At 37.8% G+C, this 17037-nt stretch overlaps 1 protein-coding gene across 8 annotated transcripts in view; it reads right to left on the bottom strand.

Annotated features, from left to right (window-relative positions):
• Positions 1 to 1136: 1136 nt before the first annotated feature.
• LOC144655578 (von Willebrand factor D and EGF domain-containing protein-like) overlaps positions 1137 to 17037 on the bottom strand; it is a 53552-nt gene continuing 37651 nt past the window's right edge. Inside the window, exons 17-31 of one of the 8 annotated variants that reach the window (XM_078515847.1) lie at positions 16077 to 16187; positions 13288 to 13398; positions 13095 to 13205; positions 12714 to 12908; positions 11620 to 11733; positions 11367 to 11480; positions 10105 to 10218; positions 9482 to 9595; positions 8519 to 8632; positions 7947 to 8060; positions 5769 to 6089; positions 4925 to 5025; positions 4333 to 4391; positions 4059 to 4213; positions 1137 to 2762 (exon numbers count right to left, since the gene is read on the bottom strand). In XM_078515847.1, the coding sequence (XP_078371973.1) occupies positions 2326 to 2762; positions 4059 to 4213; positions 4333 to 4391; positions 4925 to 5025; positions 5769 to 6089; positions 7947 to 8060; positions 8519 to 8632; positions 9482 to 9595; positions 10105 to 10218; positions 11367 to 11480; positions 11620 to 11733; positions 12714 to 12908; positions 13095 to 13205; positions 13288 to 13398; positions 16077 to 16187 (2285 nt within the window). In that variant the 3' untranslated portion in view covers positions 1137 to 2325. The remainder of the gene's footprint in view (positions 2763 to 4058; positions 4214 to 4332; positions 4392 to 4924; positions 5026 to 5768; positions 6090 to 7946; positions 8061 to 8518; positions 8633 to 9481; positions 9596 to 10104; positions 10219 to 11366; positions 11481 to 11619; positions 11734 to 12713; positions 12909 to 13094; positions 13206 to 13287; positions 13399 to 16076; positions 16188 to 17037) is intronic. The other 7 variants (XM_078515850.1, XM_078515848.1, XM_078515849.1 and 4 more) reach the window with 7 other exon arrangements.

Here is a 17037-nt window from a genome sequence, read left to right as displayed (position 1 = left end):
AATATATTAATTCCTTGGGCGTTTTTAATAAAACAATTATTCCACTCGCGCTTGTTGGATATGATATAGTTATAGCCAACTCGGCGCTACGAACCTCGTTGCTTATCTAGCATCTCATATCCAACGCGCGCTCGTGAAATAATTGTTCAGGCGAGCAAATATGTTAGAAAACTGTATAATTAACAATTATTTCACGAGCGCGCGTTGGATATGAGATGGTAGATAGCCAACGAGGCGCGCTTGCGCCTCGTTGGCTATAACGAGGTTATATCCAACAAGCGCGAGTGTAATAATTGTTTTATTAAAAACGCCCAAAACTTTGCAATATTTGAGCTCCCCAGCTGTTTTTGTTGACGAGTATCGGCTACCATATTTGCGGTCAATGGTATATGAGCTCAGGAAATGCAATATACCATTGCTAGTTTTTAATAATACGTCGTATGCTAGAGATGTGTTGGATTGCATACAGTAACTACGCGGTGACTGATATTTAACATAAATTTCACTTACAATCAAAAGCAATATGAATGATCTTGCAGGTCGTTTTACAATCATTTGTCGAGGAGTAACAAACGTACGCGTTATACGGATACATTTCGCGAAAAAGCAAAAACTGGCTGATTACGTGATTTGTTGTACAGTCAACTCCCTCTAAGACGGACAACGTCGGTTCTTGCTCTAACAGTCCGTCCTATAAAAAGTTTACCTCAGTAAAATTTCTTATAAACGGCAGGGACGATGCCAACACCGGATGTCCGTCTTATAGAGATGACCGTTAACAAGAAAGAGTTGGTTTTGATCATTCCCGTTAAGACTGCGCACGGAAATCTCCTATATAGACGTCTCTTATGTTCCGTGACGTGGTGGCCGTGTTGGTTATTCCAGGCAATATTTTTTTCTCCTCTGGGGAATAAGCAATTTTCCTACACAAAACTCTCCAGTCGTAAGGGGGATCCACTATGACAACCTTGAAAGCGCTTTATTGACAAGTCTGAACTAGGGCTGTTTCCATTCAATCTCCATAAAGCAAACGATAGGAAGCTTTTATCTTCTTATAAAACAGCACCAAAAAAAGTAAAATAAAAATCAAAGTGGATAAAAATATAAAATACTGCAAAGACACACAATATATCTTAAAAAAGATAAGTTTTATTCAGCAAAAAGCGATCTACAAAAGGCGGAGTTTAACTACAAATGTATCAAAACACACCAATAAAAACGCGTATGCGCATATAAAGTTTTTAATAGTGAACAAAGTCACACCTTGAAAATATCTGTTTAGGCTATCAAAAATTCTAAATCTGCTAAATAAAAAATGGACTCAAAGCTATAAAAACTATAAGTTTAGATCCCAATCGGGATCGCGCGTCAAATTCTTGCATTTATCTCTGTTCGGCGGCTAGTTATCTGCTTAGATAGCCGCCATAGCAACGGTAGATATGGCAGAACAAACAAAATCAGTGTACTAAAGATCCTAAAAAGTATTTGCCTGGCCTACCTTTTACGATTGCATCTCTACGAAAAAGTTTTTTTTATTTTTTTTTGGTTGAAACAAGCAAAATATGGCGCAGTCTATTTATTCATTCATTACCTATCACCAGGGAGTTAAAAAAAATCAACACGTAACTAGATGGATTGGAAACATTACATAAAACCTTTGTTGTCACACGGTATTGGAAGATTGAACTATATAGGAACATAAACAAAATACTTCACTTCTCTTTGAAAAGTAAACAAAACATGTTTTGAGGGGAAGGGCGCATTTAGCCGCCAGAAAAAGGGGAATTTCATACTGAACTAAAGAAACAATAGAAAGAAATTAGAAAGGAAACATCTTCAAAAGTTGGTTGAAAAATAAAAATAAAATAAAAAGACAAGATGAACATTTCACTTTAGAAATTAGGAATGATATTTCGGAAAAAAGGAAAAAAAATTTTTTGTTGATGCTCATGTTTAGTTCAACCTCTGTCATAGGGAATTGATTAACAGCAAACACATGCATATAAAAAAGACTACTGAAAGCATAGTTTGCTTTACACACCTTGAAATACTGTTATAAAACTTCTATAAGCGCTTCTCTTATGACTGTCGTAAATGTAAAACCTGACTTATCAGCTTGTAAAATCGTATAGTCACCACCAACAGACAGGTACAACTTGAAAGCTCGACAAGCGTAACGCCAAAGTAGACATGAATTCCAAACGACAGTCATTACTGCTTTATAAGAAGTAATACAACGTAACAATTAAACACACTATCCGCCTTTGAAAGACTAAAAGCAAGCAATAGAAAAACAAAACCTTTAACCGTTCCTTTTTTTCTGGTTTACTGCTGCATGGCTTCATTCAAGATGCCCATCTCCTCATAGACAGCAGCATCATTTGAGATCCCGATTTCGTCATACTGGCCGGCATCAGTGGAGTTGCCTACTTCCACATAGCGAGCAGCTTCACCCGAGGTTCCCAACTTCTCATAGCGGACAGCTTCATTCGAGATTCCCAGTTCTTCATAGTGGGTGTCAATAGCCGAGATTTGCACTTCCTCGTAGCGTACAATATCTTCTTTCTTTGCTTCCAACTCATATTTCTCACTCTTAGGGAATGAAACTTCAGCTGGCATTCCGTCCGAAACACGCGTTCGGTTCCCATTTGTGCGACGCTGGCAGTGGCGAATTACACAAACTGTGACGAGAGCAAGGAGAAAAACTCCACCACAGGAAATGCCAATGATGACTGCAAATGAGATCTTTGGTTTTGTTGGTTCTAATAAGGATAGAACGAGGACGAGGATGAGGGGAAGGTGAAGGGAAAGGGTAAGTTTATTTCAGTTGAATATATTCCAAAAACCATGTTAGTTAAAGTAGCTGAAAAGCTGGCGGCGGTTCTGAAGATTATGGGGAATAGCGAAACTGAAAAAATGCTGGCATTAACAGGAAACGATGAGTTACCTATCTCCCTCAACATGCTCCCCTCAAAATTATTCCTCTGCTATATGCCTCCCAACATATTCCCTCACTAGGTTGTTTGCCTTGGAAATATTAAACAACACAATGCTTTGTGGCATATAGCGTCATTCTTTCACCATCCAAGTAACAACACTTAGATGACGAACAAAAACAAATGCTAATTGTCAACGATGTTTTGGCCACTCATACTAGTAGAACTCAAGCGAGCTATATTAAAATAACGTGCCAACCAGAGAACTAGTGAAGAAGTATTTTGACAAATTAGAACAACAACAACAACAACAACAACAACAAGGCGTCTGAAAAGGATTTTTAAACCGATCTGATTCTGTTTTTATTTTTGTAAAACAGTGCTTGTTAACAAATGTCGTCCTAATGCTATTTTTATTTTGTTTTCCTCTCCGAATGTATATATAGCTGAAGCTGAGTGTTATTTTTTTTCACCTCCATAAAACTATAAGCTGCACACAAACAGTAAAGACTTCCGCGCTCATGACCGCTACAGAGGGCAAAATACTTTTGGTCGAGCTGGATAACCAGCTATGCCTCCACTAAACGTTTAAACAAAGTTTCTGACTTTCAAAACATATTTTTATCGGCCTTGAGAAAACGAAATCATGTATGGGACGTTACTTTCGAGAGAATATATCTTTTGTTTGCTTTAGCGAACCTTACCCAGATGAGGAAGTTTGATATGATTTTACCTAGTGCGATTTCTCCCTCGGTGAATCAAACCCCCTTGTTCGCCTCATGCGAATAACCCTTACATAATAGATAACTTTACATACAAGGTTACCGCAAACCGCAAGCCAAGTCGTCGCGTCTGCAATGAATTCTTCACGTTTTCGACGGCAAGAGGCAGGTTTTTGCGTAGGTTACTCGCCTGGATGTTTTGTTGTTCCGCAAATGAATTTTACTCATATAGAGAAAAGTTGTTCAGTACGAATTTTAATATCAATAAGCCACAGCTTAAACGACTACTGCACATTCTAGAAATCCATTATGGCGGCAAAAAGAAAATCTTAAAAATGCAGTTTGCGGTTCGCCATAAGCATGTACTTAGAAGTCTCTTTTATCCGTGAAACCAAGTTACCTTCACTGTCCCTCTTAACTTTCAGCGATTCTGGATCGACCTTCAGCGACCCCATTTTTCCATCTTTTATCCCCTCTTTTAGTGCACCTAATGCTTTTTCGTTGTCCAATTGTTTTTTGAATGTCAGCTTAAATTCAACAACCACACTGCCTTGCCTAGAGGTAAAAAGGAAATCAAAACAAATTGTTCTTGTTTATCATTGTACACGGACTACACTTCAATTCAACTGCAACAGCGTAAATATATTATGGCGGTGTTATATAGTTTCGCTCACTTGAATGACAGGATTTCTACTGCAATAAAGTCGTCATCTTGGGAATATTGGTCTTCAATCTGTAAATTTCAAAATGATATATACAACTTTAAAATTTTACTGATATATGATTTTCATAAATTAATTAGCTCAAGGAAAATGGTTGTCTTTTCCTGAAGCTATAATGGACAAATATCGGTGTAGTTGTTGGCGCTATAAGGACATGATGGTTTATAAACATCAGATCTCATGTAATAATAACCCAGTGGCTTTCCAGGGCTGTCTACTACCCGCCTAATCGACATCATTTTCCCTCATCAAATAAGTGTGCTCTTTGAAAGAAATCATTTGACATTATCTGCCACCTCCACCTCCCTTTTATTCCACGACTGACATTAGTCACCTTGATGTCTCTTGTATTAGTTTATCAGTTATAGATAGCGGGGAATTCAACAGAGCGTATCTACTGTAATATTTTTAATAAAACTCAACTTTGATTCACTAGCCATATTCCTTTTAAGTTAATACTCAAGGTTTAATTTCAAGGCCTACAATAACATTTTAAAACGACGTTGCTAATATAATTATATCATCCATCTATGACAAACCCTACCTCGCTTTTGAACTCATTAGCCAAATTTCTAAAAGCTTCACTGGTTTCATCTTTCAAGTCATTATTCCATTTCATTTCGATGCGTAATTCAACGGTTAGCTCTAGAATACAAACAAATAACATTATTGGTGTATGGAAAATTTACTGAAAAAAATACCTAAATTACCTAAACACGCTGGCGCTGACTAAGCCCCTACCAAAACATATGCTAATATGCCGAGGAAATAAATCATAATTAAATAGATTTAGCTAAGCCTAAAAGTGGTGCTTCCCGGTTATTTACTTTGCCCTTTATTTTAATCTGAATTAACTGACCATAGACAGAAAAATAAAAAAAAGCTCGCGACCTCAATGAGTTCAACACCTGAGCCTGCGATTTGGTCATGTGATACTGGTTAGCGGATACGTTGTTTTGACACCTGTCAATTAACAATAGTGTAGGACATGTAGATGTGTAATATCAAAGATGTAAGCTGACAACCTTAACGTAAACCTTTTTCTGGGGTATGGCCACCATGATTGAGCAACGTATGTATTTCGTACGGTGGACGTTCGCGCCCTCGAACCGTGGCGTTAGCCTGGTGTCCATGAAAAATCAAATGCATGGTTCTCCTATTTCTGTGGATTTTCTATAGGTATGGGGTTCAGCTCTGCGCCCTTCGGGCCGCGGAGAGTTCCGCTAAAAAAGTACCCGTGTGAAATCACGGAGGTATGTGTAATAAAGACCCACATCATTCCAAAGAGCTGTTATATAATTTTAGTGAACGCACTTGATTAGAAGGCTAAACACAAAGAGATGTACAAGACAAAGAAACTAGTTCGCAAATAAAAAACCTAGAATTACCCGTCTCTGGTTTTTCTGTCTCTGGTTCTTTTGTTGCTGGTTGTTTCGTCTCTCGTTCTTCACTTGTCGGTGTAGGTGTAGTCGTTTTACCATGCTCTTCACTTGTGGGGATTACTTCAATTATCGAGGACGACGTTGCTGGTTCTTGTACAGTAGATGTGGCACTTATCCCATGTGATGTCCTGGCCGCAGTCGAACTCGTTACTAATTTAGTTGAGGTTGTAGTGGAAGTTGTTGTTTTTGTTTTGGTCGAGATTGGCGTTTTCACTGGAACGCTTGTGGTTGGTTGTCGTGTTGATTTAACATGCTGGGTCGATATGACTTTAAAGAAAGTAAGAAAGCAATTAACTGTATATTATTTGGAACACTTTTACGGATCTTCAAGGCCATGGTAAAAAGTATTACCGTACCCAAATTCGCAAGTAGCCAATCAGAAGCGCGATCTACTGTCCTGATATCTTACGATATCAAGACACTGACCTGATATGCCACCATATCACGGTCACTTTGAAGTAAAGTAGTGTTACCAAGCGATGAATTGAAAAGAGGTTTTACCAATAAAACAGAACCTCGTAATTTAAATTTAGCTGGTGTTAAGCGATAGTAAAAGGAGAAAAACTAAACTTGAGCGCGCTCGCCAATTGCGCGATGTTTGCCGACGAGTACTGAAACATTCAGACTGAAACAATGGAGTTGGAATTTCCACATTTTTCGCTTAATTTTGATTTTGAAAATTTAGAGAATGAAACTCCAAACAAACGAGTGGAACAAAAGGCAGAAGAGGAACTTGATAAAAGTGTTGAGGAACAAAAAGGTGTCAAGACAAGCAGGTCAACACAATTTGCGCTACGTTCCTGGCAAGCATGGCTTCAACAGAGCGTTAAATATAACCGAATTTTTGGCTGCATTTGGGTACGGTAAATACCTAATCGTACCCTTTTTGGTACGCTTCGGCTGCATATCAGGCTCGTTTGGTCTCGCCATGGGTATTTTGGCTCGACTGCGTCTCGCCAAAATACGAACCATGGCTCGACCAAACTCGACTGATATGCCGCCGAAGCGTACCAAAAAGGTACGATTAGGTATAATTATTATTCTACTATTGCGCCATTTTACCATATTAGGGCAAAAGAACGCGCAAAATTTGCCACGTTATTACACAGTAGAACAGGGAAAAAATACGGGCGGACAAACTTACGGAATACTGGCCCAAACAAAATGGAAAAATTAGTGAAATAATAAATTCCTTATTCGATGGTTTAACATATAATACGAGCGGACATTTTGCTCATTGCTCGTATTTTTCCTCGCCACTACGGGGCTCGGAAAATACTACGCAACTCGCAAAATATCCGTGCGTATAATATGTTAAACCTGATCGAATAAGGTGTATTTATATACTTTACAAATGATCCAAAAGGAGACGTATTTGGCTTCAATAGAATCCCATAGAACAGCGTTCACCCTATCCCAGATTTTACTAATGCAAAGCCATACATTCAGGGATGGTTATGGTAAAAAAGGCAGAGTTAAGGAGATAACAAGCGCTTAACCTTTAGAAAAATGCTTTTAAAATTACATGGTCTCAGGTAGTTGTAACAGCGTTTGATAGCTGCCAAAACTCTTTAATTGTACGACGAAGTATACAGTTATTCCAGCTCGGATCGTACGAGCTAACAACGACTTACCGCTGGCCTACAGCGGGCACAATACGGGCATCCCGAAGCCCTTACAACAACAAGTCTAAAAACACATATCGTAACAGTAGTATCACCAGGCCACGTTCTTAGCAGACCGTGCGCATTGCGGGGCTTACTAAAGTACAAGGCCGAGCGGCACCTGCTCTAAAATCAGTGTGCTCTGGGTCTATGGGCACCCATTTTTAACATTCAAAGAAGCACGATACAGTTAATAATATTTATCCATTCTTAGTTATAAGACAATTTTTCGGTAGAACTGAGCTTTGAGATTTTTTGCATTGAATAACATGTTTTAATACAGTGGGACTCCGAAAAATGGACTCAATACCAGGTGTTTCCTTTTTACCACCTCTGTCGGTAAGTCTCCGGCGTTGATTGAGTGAAATGATAGTTTTACTTTAAACGTAAACTGTGTCTTCAACACAAACCTACGATCCATAGTGGCATTCATAGTTGCTACTAAAAAAATAGAACCTACCAGTTTCGCAGAGATTTCCAGTGAAGCCCGCCAGGCAATTACAAGAGTAACTGTTGACACCATCTACACACGATCCACCATTGCTGCATGTGTGGTTAACACAGTCGTTTATATCTGTTACCGGTAGATAAATTATAAAAAGAGGTTTTAAATTAAAAAAAAAACGTAATTGGAAAGGAATCATTCGATCATAAAATTGTTGCCAATTGGGTATGGTCGATGAAAGGTTTCATCGCCGTCTTTTTTGGCTCAGTTGTTTTTTTTTTTTGCAGTGGAACCTTTGCCTCAAATCTTTTACAATCGGACACAATCGGACTCTATCAGTGCAAAACTATTTGTTTGAACTATCACCTTTGTAATTCAGCTATTAATGTTGAACACTGGTCATAACTGGTTTTTACTTTGTATGAGACTATTTGACACTCAACCATAATATATTAACTTCTCTACTTTTTATTCCTCACTTGACAATGATGCCATGACGGTGTCGAAACGTTGTGCGTACGTAATTTGTTTTATTCTTAAAGCTTTTATCCATGGCAGCAATTGTTATTGCAACTAAAACAACATACCAGTTTCGCAGTGATCTCCAGTAAATCCCACAAGGCAGTTACAGGAGTATCTGTTAATACCATCCACACATGTTCCACCATTACTACACTTGTGGCTAACGCAGTCGTTGATATCTGTAATGAAAAATAGTATGTAATACCAAAATGTATTATTTTAATTGTAAAGATCAATTTAAAGCCAAGTTAAACAAGTTAGACGAGCAACAACGCAGTGCTAGTCTGCAATCACTCTTTGTGGTGATATGTGAGGTGTATGTGAGGTGTCTGTGACAAGAGAAATCATTTCAGCACTTTGTAAAACAAAAAAAGTGGTTAAAAGATCACAAAGCCAACATTAGCTAGCGACAAAGCTTATGGGAATAAAACAAATATTTGTTCATCTCTCAATCTTGACGGAATTAATTTATATAATTCCTCTATAAATTCCCCATAGCTGAATACAGATACAATACAATTACCGTAATGATTCGATTTGGCGCCCTCCTTCCAACAAGCGCCCCCTTCCGAATAAGCGCCCCCCGTTCGAATGTGTTTTTGTCAATAAGCGCCCCTATTCCAATAAGCGCCCACATTCTAACAAGCGCCCCCATTCTTATAAGTGCCCCTATTCTAATAAGCGCCCATTATTGTGGATAACTGCCCCTAGTGAAGTCATCGACTTAAGTAGATAAACGCACGAACATTTACCATACCGTACATGTATATATTTACTGCTAAAATGAACAATTCTTTTAAAAGTAGCTGAACTTGCAACAATTTGCTGCTGTTACAGTTTCTGTTATTGTTAGTTATCTTAATATTTATTAAAGTTTTGTTTTGAACATTTGGTTATTCTCGAAAAATTTAATAAGCGCCCTGCCTTGAGGTGCAAAAAGTAAATAAGCGCCCCGGGCGCTAAATCGAATCATTACGGTACTCAATGATTTAATCAGGTTGTACATATTCTGGCAGACAGCAACCTACCAGCCTCACAGTGATGTCCAGTAAACCCTGCCAGGCAGTTACATGAGTAATTGTTGATACCATCTACACACGATCCACCATTACGACACGTATGGTTAACACAGTCGTCGATATCTGTTACCGGAAAACAATTCAAAGAATGATATTTATAAAAGAGCTCAAGGATTTGCATTTATATTTTATGACCTTGGACACTCGGTGGAGGTTCTTCGTTTGTTTGATAACTTTATTGCAGTAGGAAACGAAAAATTAAAGTGCTTTAAAGTTTTAAACGTTTCTGTTATCCTGAGGAAGGTCCCATAAGTCGGAGGAACTAATGTCTCCAGCAGCGATAATCTTTCCAAATATTATATTTAACAACTGTGGTAGCAACTTTTTTGAGAGGCGTTGAGAGGGCCAAAATGAAACAACAGCAACGATGATGAAGATGATGATGATGACGTTGACGACGATAATGACTGTATAAAAATGTTAAAAAATCTTTACGTAAGATTTCCGCGGAAATGTTCACAATTAAAATTAGAACAGTTAATCAATCAAGTTCTAATTCAGAGCTGTCCTCAAATTTAAATAACCATCCGTAGCAACATTTGTAATTACTATTGACAAAAAAAAGAACTTACTTGTCTCGCAGTGATCTCCAGTAAACCCAGTTAGGCAGTTACACGAGTAATTGTTGATACCATCTACACACGATCCACCGTTACTGCATGTGTGATTAACACAGTCGTTGATATCTGTAAATGGGCATATGCATGTGATACCGAAATTAATAATAATTAAACAACTTACACTTAAAAGAGTTGGTACACAATATTAGACGAATAAAAACATGGACTGCGAGCAGCCATTCTTTTGCTTAAAAAGTCCATGGAGACGAACGCGGAAGACTTTTTAAGCAAAAGATAGACTGCTCGCAGTCTAAAAAAAACGTAATAATAATAATCTGCATTTGCTACCAGCGTTGACAAGGCAGATGTCTGTACTTAAGCAAGAGAAATCTTGATTTCGCCCGTTTTCAGTTTTTAGGACAATTTAGTTCTTAGGCACAGTTTAGGCACATTCTTTCACGGATTTCTTGTTTAATGTTGATATTTTATGTCCAATAACCTTCTCCATTTCTACTTTGATCAATATTTGACTTTCTTCGATGCATTTTTTTTACCTCCTAAACATTGACCGAAAGCCCACCACAAAATCTGCAAATATCTGCTTACAAATGAGGACCTGTGTATACACATTGCCATCTGAAGTGATTTTGCTGCAAATATTCTGCTCATGCGTACTTATGTCTACGCCTTTGAAAAATGGCAGCTCGCTCACATCTCGTCGAAGAGCAATTTGATATGTCTTCTAGACCGGATAAAACAGCGAGAATACAATTATTATATGGCAACGAAAATTGCTTTTCTGTTCTTTCTTAGTGTCCTCAGCTGGAAGAGAATCATTTCATTTGCACTAGAAGCCTGCGTAGCTGGCGGGACTCGCGACCAAGTACGAGTGGTTTGCTTATGGCGAACGGCAGAGAGGCGGAACCGCGGAGCCGCGAGGGAATTGGGAGGAGCAGGGAAGTGAAACACTGTTATTGATGGACTGATTCATTGAATGAATGGATTAGTTATTGATTTTTGCGATATCTGAAAGGGAATTGGATGAAGACAAGCTCGTATCATCCAGCGAATGAATTGTTGCTGTTCCCCTGTATTACTTCAGCAAGGCACTGCGCTATTTCCGGTTGTCAGAAATGATGTGAACTTTCCGAAAATAAACTCAACGATGGAATAATATATAAAAATTGTCGAAATGGGTTTCCCAAAATAGGGCAATTAGTCAGTGTCTCCAATAATTGTTACATGTAATTATAGCAGGATAAGATTTAACATACCAGTCTCACATCGATTTCCAGTAAAACCTGACTGACAGACACACGAGTATTTGTTGATGCCGTCTACACACGATCCGCCGTTTCTACATGTATGATTAACACAGTCATCGATATCTGTTAACAGAAAGTACATCAGGGAAAAATGTTTTGTTTAAAGGCACTTACAATTGAAATGCTACTTACAAGATAGTGGATATGGTATTCTTACGAAGTAGTTGAATAGTGGTTTTTGTTGAAGCTGTACGTTACTTACCGATCTTACATTGATCTCCAGTAAATCCCACTAGGCAGTTACATGAGTAACTGTTGATACCATCCACACAAGACGCACCATTAGCACATGTGTGGTTAACACAATCATCGATGTCTGGTGCAATAAAACATAAAACCAAAATTTAAAACAGTATTGAGAGAATGGAATGTGCTTTACGAAAAGGTTAGTAACAAAAAATCGGTTGACAGTATTGGTCATGATACTAAGAATATATCGAAGGCTCGTCGAGTACTGACATAAAACAGATTTTCGGATCTCCGTATTATTCCACTTCCAAGAATTTGTTCGTTGAATCCCGCCACGTCCCTTAATTTTGGCTATTATAAAACTCTTTGAGCCCGTGTTGGATACAAGATGATATACAAAACAGTCAAGGTGCGTAGCGCCGAGTTTGTTATAATTATCATCAGTAACTTGTATCCAAGAAAAGCGAATCGAATAAGTTTTTATTAAACCATTCATAACTAAAAATAGAAATCGAATTGATGATATGTGGACGTTCCTGTATGAGCTGAATAAACCCGGGGAAAGGAAGCGAGAAATAATTCCCTTCCGAATATTCCTTACGTTGAAACAAAACTTAATTTAGATTCGATTAAGTTCATTGAAGTAAATTGCAAGAATCAAATGTATGGTAACAACTGAAGCTTTGCTGAAATGCTACCCTTATTTCATGGAGAAAATCTGAACAGAATCGTGCTGGTTTTCGGTTCTTCCGTGAGTTTTTTTCTACTGTTCGTCCTCATTTTCAGTCGCTTACAAGCTTTTCCAATTTTTTGTTTGCTAAAAAACTCTATATATTACATAGTTGAATTAATTGTGACATTTCAACTCATCTTAAGCAGTTTCTGGGCCACCTCAAATTTTCGAAAATTTATGGTGGCTCATTACCCAATAATAAAAAGATAGCCTTAAATTCACTGTTGTCATTATAATTGTCTCGTGACCGCCAGTTGATTTAATTAGCAGGCATCTAACAAAGTAAATGATTGATCCGATCCAGTAATGGACGTTTTTCCTATTCTAGTGTCGCGTAGTACTTCGTTACATTCGACAAAAAACAGGGTTACCACCTTTGCAATTTTTCCCGTCTCCTTGGAAACCAGATGGACAAGAACCGCAAGATATAGTATAGTGATTTTCGGTACAGGGTACACCAGGGTAGCAGGAATCATTGCTGCAGTGTCTGATAAGAACTTCACAGTGTCGGCCTGTATAACCAACGTTGCATATACAGCTATAGTTGTTCACGCGATCAACACACGTTCCTGTATGAGAGAAGGAAATATTATATAATATCAACACTTTCAATAATTTGGAATATTTTTAGAAAGCCAAAGAGTTACAAAAAAGGTTATGAAATTTTCTTTTTGACAGTCAGAAAAAATTCGATTTGTAAAAATTGTTTAATTTATTGAATTCATTGAAAAAGAAAAAAAGTACAAATATCTTACCATTTCCACACGAGACAGGAAGACAGTCATTTATGTTCACTTCGCATCGTGTGCCACTGAATCCTGCCTGGCAGCTACAGTTAAACCCGTTGACTTGGTCGGTGCAATTACCTTGCAAAATTTGTTGAACAATTAGAATTTTAGACTCTTAAAACGGATCAAAACTTCAAAAATTTGAAAGATATTGACTTACCGTTAATACAAGGGGATGACTGACACTCGTCAATATCAATGTCACAGTCATGTCCTGTGTAACCAGCTTCGCACTGACAGTTGTAACTATTCACTTGGTCAACGCATGTCCCTTAATTAAAATGGCGAAATGAAAAAGAAACTTACCATTTCTTTGAAGTTTTGGCATCGTTATTGGCAGGGTTTCAAAATATATACATATAATTTAATACCATAATCGAAACTATTTTCAAAAGAACAAAATAAGGATGCTTGGTAGGTAGAGATTGAGACGTCAGTATATGATGACATTATCGATGGAACAACTATGCAACGCGAACGTTCATAAATCTTAGAAGGCCAAGCCATTTTACAGGTAAGCAAAGTATATAAACGAAAGCAACAAATTATATTTGATGAGTTCTGTTAGATTAAGCAAGCAAACCTCTCGACATTCTTTTAAAACAAAGGGCTGGTGTAAACAATTACAGGACAGCGTTTGACAATACTCGCGAGAAGCACCCGTATCACGCCGGGCCAGCAGAACGCTTGAAGCAGCACCCTCGAAACAAACTTTTTGCTGTTTTATCCAAATTTGGCACAATGATAGAACTTTTTATTCCAAACAATCGTATGATTTTTGTTTTTTGAATTTAACGGTTTTTGGCGGGAAAATTACGTCACAGAGCTGAAGGAAAATATTCATTTTATTGTTATGGCCCAAAAAGTACATTATTCTGGAAGATTTTGCTGAGATAAAGTGAAATGCGAAAAAATTATTGAAAAGGCTTAATCCGTCTCGAAGATATAGTTTGAAAATTTGAATTTCCCGCCATTTTGTTGCTATTTTTAGAAAAATTACAAAATTCAAATCTTTATATCTTCAAGGCGGATTAAAATTTTTGAACAATTCTTTCGCATTTCACTTTACCTTAACGTCTTGTTTTAGAATCGTGTACTTTTTGTGCCATAACAAAAGAATAAAAATTTGCCTTTAGCCTTGTGACGTAATTTTCCCGCCAAAAACCGTTAAATTCAAAAAAACAAAAATCATACGATTGTTTGTTCCGAGAATGCCGCTTCAAGCGCTATGCTGGCCCGGTGTGTATATCGAATTACAGATGTCACGTGACAGGTTAACGAAACTTTTGTTGAACAACCATTCATCAAAGAAGTTGTCAGCTACTTTTATTACCGTCAGGTTTTTGACAGATTTCCTGAAAATTATTAAAGACCAACATGTGAAACGTTGCTCCTGCATGCATTGTGTTTATTTTTAAAGGCTTTCATATTAGTGATATTTAAAGTAGGAGACGTTTTCATTTTCCCTAAAAATGATTTCCCTGTTATGTTGTTATGCAAAGGTAAACGTCACGCTCTGACTACGGCTCCAAAAGGCCAAATCTCAGTAGGCGGCTTATAATACTCATTGGCTCCGGGAATCTTAAAAACGGGAAATATTTAAAATTAAAATTGGAAATCTTTAAACTGGTCATCCTGCTAAAATTAATGTTGTGGCAGACCTTCGATCCCAGCGACCTTTTTTTCACACAGGGCAGGAATAGATATTCGAGCCAATTTTTTTTTTTTGAGTTCTTTGTAAATTTGGTTTGAAATATGGTTAAGACGATAGCACCCCGACGTCTATTTATGGATTACATACATCACAGCGGATAACGTAAATAACGAGCGCCGCTTTACGCCAGCTTTAAAGTTTTTCTTAGCATCTTACGTATTTCTTGATTTGTGAAATGTGCAGAAAAGGATTAATATGTGACCTTTCTGTTATTCGATCATCGGTCATGCTCTTCGGTCAGAGATCTCTACTGTGCCCCGGCGAAAAAACAAATGAAATTGTAAACACATTGATCATTGACGCACAGAATACATAATATTTGATTTTGTTTCTTAATATTCCCCGTTTAAAAGAATCCCGCTTTTAAATATTCTCCGTTTAAATATTAGATTCTCCATTTTAAAGTACCCTGCTTTTAACGATTCGTCTTAGAGATTCCCGAGGCATTGCGATTCCATGCGGCATAGCGTTGCTGGGCAACCGAGTGTGTGCATTAGCTTTCGAATGGTTGCTAAGGGCGTAGTGAATAGCTTGAGAAAGTTCATTGTTTAGTTCGCATGTTTTGGTCTTTACCGTGCACAAAACACAATAGCTATTTGCATTTTGTTTGCTCTTTTGAAGTTTGCCGGACATCAAAACAACAAACAGTGACAACGGTGACCAGTCTGGCAAAAGTAAGGCTTGCGAATTATGCTTATTAAAAAGAACTCCAATGATTCTAAAATGATATACCATTTTTTTGTTGTTAAATGTCAACGATGACAAATTATTTTTCGCCTGTTGTTCCACGCCGCCAAAACATTCTCAATGACGCAAAACATCAGGTGAGAAAGAAATTTGGCTGAAAATGCAAAAAAACATCACAGGGGCGTGAAACATCAAACGCAAAAACCGCCACTGTTCGCATTTCACACGCATACAGTCATTGATATTTAAATTTTTTTTGAGAAAACAAAACTGTGGGTGACGTCTTTCTTAGCAACGGCTTGATTGACACAGACTTGCACCGTTTCCAGGCACTGCTATATGCCATCAAAGAAAAGCAACGACTTTCTTCCCCCTCAAAGATAGCCATCACCCAACACTTTTTGCTAGCGGGAAGAACAGCTGCGCTTCGATGAAAATAACGGCTTCAGAGGATGAAAGTAGGAGAATTCATGAAATATTTCGGCAGAACTCGCTTCATAAAAAGGGCTTGCACTACATAAGGTAACATAAAGCAGTTCATAAATTACCATAAAAGCAGGGTGACGACAGACACTCATCTATGTTCTGATCGCATTGCAGCCCGGCGTATCCTGGAATGCAATTGCAAGCGTAGCCATCAACCAGATCAGTGCAATTTCCTGTTAAGAGAAAAAAAAAATGATTAGTTAAAACAAGTGTGGAAACTGGTGTTTTTCAAGGTACGGACCTTAAACCATTACTATAACACAGGAATTACACAACACAACCGTGAACGCCTGTCAGAAAAACAACAAAACAATAACAATCATTGAGTAGCAGTCGTTGATAATTCAATTTCCTTCATTTGTTGCTCCTGATGTAGTTTGTTCCCGCCAAAAAACCTTTGGATTTCGAGAAAATAAATAGGAAACTTAGTTTTTGTGGTCAGAGTCTCAAAATGGCCTAATTTTTGACCCAAAATTCATCATCATAAACTCTTCCCACATTCGTAGAGAAAGCCACACGGAGAAGCTTAGACATTTTCTAGCAAGTGTTTTTTATTATACTGAAATCATATTCCTTATTTTCGAATTATTTCAGTTTGACGAGTCTCGCTAAAGGATTGAATTTATCTTCTACATCAAGTTTGTGCTACCTTCCAGCTAATGAAAGAAAAAAGAATTGTCAACTTCTGCCACAAAACTAAGATTTTGCACGGTTTCTGACAATCACTCTACTTAAATGAGTAGGATGTAACTATCCTTGACACAAACGTGGGGCAAACAAAAGTCAAACGGGAATCAAAGCCATGATTTTGCGCATCCAAATCGGATGTTCTAACCGCTTAGCTTTAGGTAAGTGCGAATCACACTTAGGCCCCGTCCACACTGACCCGGGTAAATTTGAAAACGGAGAAATTTGAAAACGCCGCGTGAAATGTTTTCCGTCCACATTAACCCGGGTAAATTTGAAAACGATACGCTTCATTAGTAAGTAAAAGTAAAAGTAAAGTCTTTATTTAACGAGGGT

The sequence above is a fragment of the Oculina patagonica genome, chromosome 5, assembly GCF_052425735.1.
Source record: "Oculina patagonica isolate OP01 chromosome 5, crgOcupat, whole genome shotgun sequence".
In the NCBI taxonomy this organism is placed as follows: Eukaryota; Metazoa; Cnidaria; class Anthozoa; order Scleractinia; family Oculinidae; genus Oculina; species Oculina patagonica.
Note: the sequence above shows the minus strand (reverse complement) of the source record. Positions and strands in the feature narration are given on the sequence as shown.